Here is an 8439-nt window from a genome sequence, read left to right as displayed (position 1 = left end):
AAATGTTGTTTTGTGTCTTTCACTCCACTGTAATGTCTTAGCTGCATCTGAGGGTATTTGAAGGCGTTCTCAGAGCCGCCTGTCGCCCTGGTTTGAGGAGTAAACAGTGAGTAGAAGCAGAGAGTGTTCATGGTCGTGGCTCACTAGCTGAATGTAGTTTATACGTTTCTGCTTGAGTTGCTGCAGAGCTCGTTTGGCTTCTTCTTGTAAGGGGAATGCGAGGCCCTGCAGAGCCTGTGCCCTCCGGTCGAGGCCAAACTCCATCGTCACCTGTGGGATTTAAAAAAAACTCTTCAGTGAATTCATCACTGGAATCATTTTATAAAACCAGGAAATCTGTCTCTGAGGCTGGACCGACCTTCGCTCTGGCTGTCGGCGTTCCAGTTCGTCTGCGTTCATCCTGTGGAGACACAGACATATGTTTGAAATGTTTCCTCCTCTCCTGCGTCACTCACACACACACACACACACACACACACACATCTGTTAAAGGAGTAAAAATGGACATACCCACACTACTTTATCCTGCAGATAAAAAAGACAGACATTCAGTCAGAAAGACTGAGACATTACTCTGTGCATCAGATGAAACTGTTCTTTTATTTCGGCCAGTTTAAACCGCACCTCTGTGACTTTGATCTGTTGTAATTCCCTCTCAGCTGCAGTGAGGGGCGCTGGTGAGGAGCAGGAAGACATGTGTCGCAAATATCCCTGAAAACACACGTCCTCCTGTGGACAAAGAAACGCCAACACGACAGGATCATTTATTTAGTCACAAAGATTTCCCAAGAACCTTTGGGGCAAAGTCGTCTCCTCACCTCCAACGTGCCGAACATCTCGTCTTTAATATGACCTCCACCGAACTCCTTCTTCAGCGTGGCACGTGTGGCTGCGTACATCATCTTTTGCCTCACCTGATGGACCGCAACACAGACAGGAGAAACTAAACTCACTCTCTTTGGGATCTGAGGTCATCTGTTTTTACTTAATTAATTAATTTTCATATCAGTTTTATTTTTTCTGCAGGTTAATTTAACCTTCAATGACTGAAACATCATTTCTATTTTTTGCTTCACATTTAATATTTCTTTATTTTTTATGACCGTTAATTTAATTTAATTTAATTTAATTTAATTTCATTTAATTTAATTTAATTTAATTTAATTTAATTTAATTTAATTTAATTTAATTTAATTTTGTTGGTTTCACTGGTAAAACATTTTCCTTTAATTCGTAGGTCCAGATTATTATTCTGACACACGACATGTACATGGTTTATATATTTAGTTTTGAATATATTAAAATGTATAAAACAAATTGTCAACTTCTTTGGAATAAAATCTGTTCAGTTTTACTTAAATCTGTTGTAGTCGTTTGTTTGTGTTTGTGTTTGTGTTTGTGGCTCAACATGAAGTCCCAGACGTACTGGTGAGTGGTCAGGGGACCAGGCGACAAAGATCCACTCGTATCCCTGTGCATTCTGGGAGTCCAGGCGATACAGGATGTAGCACGGCTCCTGCGGCGTGAGCAGAGGGAGCAGGCACTGGTCGTAGTCTTTGTCCCAGCTGTGTCCAGGCTCTCTGAAGGAATCCAGCACCAACTCCTCTGCACACAGACACAGGCTTGGAGCAGCCCAACGACAGGAAGTGATGTCATTCGCCTAAACACCGCACAGCTTACCGTTTCTGATGACAATCTTCATGATTCGGATGGCACCTCCCTTTGCCCGAGCCAGAAACTGTTTCAGCTCAGATGTTGCTAAAGAAACGAGATATGAGGCAGACCAATCAAAACTGAGGATGGGGGGGTGGGGGGGGGGTAAAGCAAGTGAGACAGAGTCGGGTAAGTAAGAACCTGAGATCCACTTCAGGGAGAAAATTTGATCCACTGCCAGGTAGTCACACTATCACCTTAAGTGACTCAGGTCGGACACAGACGGACGTGGAAGTCAGAGAGAAACGGAGTTTTGGCAAAAATCGTCTAAACTAAATCGTCCGTCTCAGAATGTCCACTCCTTCAAGGTCAATTTGGCTCAGAAACCTAGATTTCGCCGTTTCTGTAACCCCCACTCTGCCTGTTGCCATGGTTACCAAACAAGGTGGCTTCATCAATAATGGAAGATCGGGTGAGGAAGGTGAGAGAGCTATGCTTCCGCCACCCTGTCCCCCAATGCTCCGGTTACCAAATGCCATAACACGCAAATGTACAGTAGACACAGCTACAAAAGTTCCCAATGTCACAATTATGGTAAAAAAAATATTGTAGATCATAAACATGTTCATTATAACATTATAATCCAGTGTAGAATCTCATACATGTTTCCAATTAGCTTTTCTTTTAGCCTCTTATGCTAATCAAATAAATAGGTTAAAATAAAAAAAAAACAGGTTTGAAAACTTTTTAGCTCAACAGACAGTATGAAAAAAAAATAAAAAAATCCAAGAACGTTACAGGTGGGTTTGTGAGGATGTTGTGTTTAAGTCAAAATCATAGAAAACCAAACTTTGGACAAAACAAAATGTTCTTTTTCTGTGTGTATAAGAAAAAGCGTGTTTAGTAAAAAACAGAACTCACCATTAATTCCTGTTTGGTGTGACATCTTTTTGGCAGTCGGCTGTCAGTGCTCCTCAGCTCCAGGTCCGTGTCTGTCGCTCGGCAGGTCGGCTGCCTCTCCACTGGCGGCAGACAGATGGACCCACACACACCTGTGACATAAACGCCTTCAGGGTGACTTGGGAGATTCCTAACACTTGAAACACAATCTGCGGAACTGTGGCTGATGAGTAATAATGTGCCTGACAATGGATATGCCACCCTGACCGCTGATCTAAAACTCTTTGCGTATCGATGACCACAGCTTTAAAATGTCTCGGTGTGTGGGGGGTGAGAGGGCTGTGGGGGGGGGTCATGGTCACTGCTCATGGTTTTAGTACAGTAGTTTTTAAGAAGCCGTCACCTCACAGTAACGTGACTCCAATCAGACTGATTGATATGATGTCATAACGAAGGCTGAGGTGGTTCGTCCTTGAAGAGTTCTGTGGATGAAAAAGGTTCCATTAACAGTTAATGACGTGTTTGTAGGGGCAGTTAGTAGATAAAAAAAATTAAAGGTTTGATTCCTTCACACTGGGAGATTTAGGGATGCATTTAAGGTCTGAGACGGGAGTAGGAATTTTTCAGAGGTGGCAGCAGTATATGTACTGATTGAATCACATTTAAAAAACAAAAAAGAACAGTCTTTGCACTGAGGGATTTTTACATTAATACTCAGCTTTAAACTTAACTTAAAACATGAGAAAATGAGTGACTGTTTCAGTGCTCATTCTTTTTATATTCTATATCAACTTGTCTGACCAATAAGTGTCCAGAGATCCTGACCAATCATCATGGAGGAACTGCAGCTGAGAAGCCAAACCTTCTACAAAGACAGAAAGTCAAGAACAGAGAAACACGGTGCTGGTTACTGGTAGGTTTGGGGCTGCATTCTGGTTTCCTTGATGTTGACGAGTACAGGGAAGAAATACTGATGAATGAGACCAGTATTTTTACTTCACGACATTTTCCTCAGGCTCTTAAAATTCACACTGCACTGTAAATGTCGCTCCTGTTCATCCGAGGAGTCAAAGACAAATGTTTTAAAATCTTCCTCTTCTCTCGTCCTCCCTCAGTGACACACACAGACACGGAGGTTGTTCAGAGAGAGAGAGAGATAAGTGTGTACCTGTGAGGTTAACTGTGATGGGATCATTCATTATTCACTCACTGGTGAGTACACAACCCAAGCAACTATACATTATTCAGCAGAGCCCCCTCCCCCTCTTCTGCCTCAGGAAGACAAACTTTGTGTTTACAAAAAAAGGAAAAACATCCGCTCACCAAACGGATTAAATCGGTCCGTCTCTCATCACACACCAGCACGTCCACGGCTTTGTTTACTCACTTCTGATTACATCTGCTGCTTCACCTTTGTTTACTCACTTCTGATTACATCTACATCTGCTTCATCACCAAGCTGTGTAATAATAATAATAATAATAATAACAACAATTTTTTCTAAATTAAAAATAAAAAAAAAAGTTTTTTATTTGAAGTTTGGTTCATCACTAATGACATCACAGTGATGTCATCATTCAAGTCTCCTGTGGAAGTGCATGTATTTCTTATTTCTGTATTAGTTAGTGGATTTGGTAGTCAGACAAGTAATGTTTAAGTAGACTGGAGTTGGTGTTAAAAATAGTAATAATATATATAAATAATATAAACATATAAAATATTATTGTAAAAAAAAGTCCAATTAAAATGAGTAAAAAGTACAAAGAAATGAAGGTGACCAGTTAAAAAACACACAATACAGTAAAAGACGATTAAAACCTATTTACATAGACTTTTAGTCCAGTTAAAAATACTGCTTTTTAAAATATTTGACATAGTGTTTTAAATTCTTAAAACATTCTAAAAAAAATCCTAAAATGTAGTTCTGTGCATTAAAGACGACCCTGAACCACAGCATGGTGGCGTCGTTTGAAAAAAAGTCACTTCCTCTACGAGTCTTCGACACAAGGAAGCCAAAAGGTCTGTAAAAAAAATAAATAAATAAGGAAAAATACAGATTTTCATTCATTCTCTTTTCATCCGTGGGTCCACAGCCCAGCTGACGTTTGATCAGCTCACCATGGTGCTGCAGGCGCTGGCAAACGTCATGAATCTGGGATTGAACTGCAGTGTGTTGATGGGTCCTTGTTTCCCATCCAACACGGCCACCTTCATCCCACTGTCGGTGCTCCACACGTGGACCCTCCCGTCCTCCGAGCCTGGCAAACAAGACACAGGATACGTTTCCATGGGCAACAGTCGGAAAACAGAGCGTTCAATAATAAATATATACGTATACGTTATTCTCACATTAGGTTTTTGTTTTAACTCACCAATCATCACGAACATGGAGTCAGGGGTGAAGCAGGCTTCCAGGGAGTTTCCTCTGCTGTTGTTGTAGCCCTTGAAGTAAACATTAAAATGTCTGTTAGCTGCTTTATTGACAAACACGTGCTAATTATTAAATACGAGGTGAGTTTTCATCTCGTACGGAGAAGGTGTGCAGCACAGATCCACTGATGGCATCGAGGACTCGTATCATCCCACCGTTTGTAGAGACGAGGATCTGTTTCCCATCATAACTGAACTTCAGTCCGGTCCAGTCACAGCTGCGATTGAACCTCGTCTCAAAAGAGGCAAACGGACCCTTCGAGAGGAGAAAAAAAACCCACTGATGCTTCAAATTTACACAGTGAAAACCGGTTCTCTAATCCAGTAATGCTGTGATTTTAGTGACGTTTATATCTATTTCTTTTAATCGTGTTTTTCACCTTGTCAAAAGCACGTAGGTCGTAGAGTTTAATGGTCTGTGATTCCACCCCTGCAGCAAATATCAGTCCGTCAGGGTCAAAGGAGCAGACGGGGTTCCCCAGTGGATTCGTCAAACCCTAAAAAAATGATGAAAGAAACAAAAAAGGTCAAATACTTAAACATTAAAAAATTCTTATTTTTTTCAGACTTCAAAATAACACTTTATTCCTACGTGTCTCCTCTCGCTGAATCACTGTTAATGACATTAAAAAAAAAAAGTTTTGTTGGTCCAGGTTAGATTTGAGTTGCATATATTAAAGCAGATCTGAGGACACCTAGTGGTAACAGGACAGAATTGTAGTAGTATCAAAGCCGGGAGCATCATTTAAATATTGACGACGTCTGTACCTGACAGTTAGGAGAACGGAGGTCCCAGATTCGGATCGTCCTGTCCAGTGAGCCGGAGATAAAAGTGTCGTCTACCGGTAATGACATTAGAGACATGACCCTGAAACCATAATATAGAACAGAACACACACATATATATATATAAAACAATGTTTGTTTGTCTTTTGTTTGAATCTGACAACCTGGTTAGAAGGTGGTATGCACCCTTCGGGTTGGGGAGGAAGTCCTGCCTCAGGTGGAGGAGTTTAAATATCTGGGGGTCTTGTTTACGAGTGAGGGTAGGATGGAGCGTGAGATTGCCAGGCGGATCGGTGCCGCGGCCGCAGTAAAGCGGTCGCTGTATCGGTCCGTTGTGGTGAAGAAGGCGCTTCGCCTTTCGGCTTAGCTCTCAATTTACCGGTCAATCTACGTTCCTACCCTCACCTATGGTCATGAGCTGTGGGTCATGACCGAAAGAACGAGCCCAAGTATTCAAGCGGCTGAAATGAGCTTTCTCCGCAGGGTGGCAGAGATAGGGGGAGGAGCTCTGTCACACGAGAGGAGCTCGAAGTAGAGCCGCTGCTCCTCCACATCGAGAGGAGTCAGCTGAGGTGGCTTGGGCATTTACATCGCATGCCCCCCGGACGCCTTCCTCGGGAGGTGCTCGGGTGCGGCACCTCTAGGAAGAGACCGAGGGGAAGACCTAGGACACGCTGGAGCGACTGGGTCGCTCGGCTGGCCCAGGGAACGCCTTGGGGTCAACCCAGAATTGCTGGAGGAAGTGTCGAGGGAGAGGGAAGTCTGGGTGTCCCTGCTCAGACTGTTGCCCCCGCGACCCGGCCCCGGATAAGCGGTTGAAGATGGACGGATTGATGGATGGATGGAACCTGGTTAGAAGACGGTTAAACTGATTCATATTCACCTCGCAGTGTGTCCTGGGAAATATCGGATGAATTTGTTGTCACTTAAGGACAGGTACCGTATGGTATCTGAAATACATAAAACACTTGAATAACATGCAAAAACCTGTGCATTTAAACGTGTCGTTGCACTGAGATGAATAGGCTTTTAAATAATGAGTTGAGTGTCGTGAGTTATTACCGTTGATTTTGTTGGAGGTGTAAACAACACACTGCGCGTCCCCGTGAGTGTAGCGGATGAGGTCCACGCCATACTTCTTGCTGAATAGAGTACGTTTTGGTCTGGGAGAAGACACGGGTTATTTTTGGAAAATCAGATCACATGACAGCTTAAATAAACTCCCAAATTTGTGCTGCAAAAAATATCGGTTCAATTGTTCCGATTGTTCCATAAATTGTTCTGCCTTTGTCCATTTATTGGCAGGTTGTGGAACAGAATTCGAGGTAGAGTGGTGCTGCTCAACCTTGACTACAACCTTACAACGTATCCAACAATACTTTGACTGTTGTAAAGAACTTAAAATGAGATATAAAAAAAGGAAACAAGATTAAAAAACACTATTGTTTTGCTAAGTAAACTTTTAAGTCACTACAATCACTGTACCATGTGCAAATAATGTGCAATATTGGAAAACATATGATTGGCTTAACTAAACTGTGACTTTACTACATATATATTAAAAATACACTTTATAACTATATACAAACTACAACACTGAGTCAACTCACTTTCCTTCTTGAATGTCATATAAAACGATGCAGTCGTCGTCGCTGCTGGATATGGCGCTTTCTCCGTTCGGACTGTAATCCACACAGTTGATTTTCTCTGAGTTTTCTTTATATGTTCTGGCCACTCGGAAGCTCCGTATTACACTGTCTGTGATCCTCATATCTGCAACAGGACAGAGTGCAACTTCGCGAAAAAATAATGCTCTATTCTTGTGATTTCACGAGGCTATAATGCCATTTCTGTCGTTTAGGCTGACGGGGCAATGGGGGACCCATGTCCCCTTAAAGTCTACACAAAAATATGCTTAGTCTGTTTTATAAATACGCCAAATTGTCACAATACATGATGTACAACATGCTACATCCCCGTTACTGTAATACAACAGTATTCAGGGGCTACGTAATGCATGGTTTTGCGTATGGTGGTATACAAGGTGGGCGGTGTTTACGGCAAGCTCATTCAAAAGACAAAAGCGACCGCGACGTAGAGGCGTCAGAAACGAGCTTTCCTCAAACGAAGGGTAAGGGAAATTGCGTATGTCTTAGATTTACAAAATAATAAAAACTAATCATAATATTTAGCGTTCTGTACAGAAAATGGCACCATACGCAGTGAATAAACCAACACTGGTGTGATTTTTTAACATCTCGTATATAATTATTCCGCCAAAATGTGTTTTTATAAAGGTCATTTTTGTATGGTGGTAAGATTTGCTTTTATTCCGAAAGCTGTGACACGGAAGTAGTTGGATAGTAAACACCGCATGTTTCAGGCTGTATAGTTTTTTTTTCAGTCTAAAATTAAAGACGTCCATGCTGATATATCATGAAGAGCTGCGTAAGAATAGTTCCGACATGTGCCTGGGCTTTCGGACTCTTCAAACTCACGTCTCGATTTAATCAGCAGGTATACTGTCAACCATGTCACAGCCGCGGGCTAGCTACTGTTACTGGGGTCAAACACCGACGGACAGCGGCTGACCTGGCCGAAAAGGTCCGCCAGGATAAGAAGAAGCAAACGGTTGTTGAAGCTCCGATATCCAAGCAGCAGAAGAGACTG

The 8439-nt window shown here is 42.2% G+C and overlaps 1 protein-coding gene across 5 annotated transcripts in view; it reads right to left on the bottom strand.

Annotated features, from left to right (window-relative positions):
• Positions 1-8116, bottom strand: part of LOC103385829 (twinfilin-2-like) — a 9948-nt gene extending 1832 nt beyond the window's left edge. Inside the window, exons 1-14 of one of the 5 annotated variants that reach the window (XM_017036994.2) lie at positions 7380-8116; positions 6832-6932; positions 6653-6719; positions 5752-5851; positions 5364-5480; positions 5084-5239; positions 4926-4995; positions 4672-4811; positions 1427-1600; positions 819-914; positions 625-729; positions 511-525; positions 359-400; positions 145-270 (exon numbers count right to left, since the gene is read on the bottom strand). In XM_017036994.2, the coding sequence (XP_016892483.1) occupies positions 145-270; positions 359-400; positions 511-525; positions 625-729; positions 819-914; positions 1427-1600; positions 4672-4811; positions 4926-4995; positions 5084-5239; positions 5364-5480; positions 5752-5851; positions 6653-6719; positions 6832-6932; positions 7380-7540 (1470 nt within the window). In that variant the 5' untranslated portion in view covers positions 7541-8116. Of the gene's footprint in view, positions 1-144; positions 271-358; positions 401-510; positions 526-624; positions 730-818; positions 915-1426; positions 1606-1680; positions 1759-2574; positions 4575-4671; positions 4812-4925; positions 4996-5083; positions 5240-5363; positions 5481-5751; positions 5852-6652; positions 6720-6831; positions 6933-7379 lie in introns of those variants that run through there. The other 4 variants (XM_025060331.1, XR_003051168.1, XM_025060329.1 and 1 more) reach the window with 4 other exon arrangements.
• Between the last annotated feature and the right edge of the window lie 323 nt (positions 8117-8439).

This window comes from Cynoglossus semilaevis, chromosome 11 (genome assembly GCF_000523025.1).
Source record: "Cynoglossus semilaevis isolate Cse_v1.0 chromosome 11, Cse_v1.0, whole genome shotgun sequence".
Classification (NCBI taxonomy): domain Eukaryota; kingdom Metazoa; phylum Chordata; class Actinopteri; order Pleuronectiformes; family Cynoglossidae; genus Cynoglossus; species Cynoglossus semilaevis.
The sequence above is the reverse complement of the archived record's forward strand: the minus strand, read 5'-3'. Positions and strand labels throughout refer to the sequence as shown.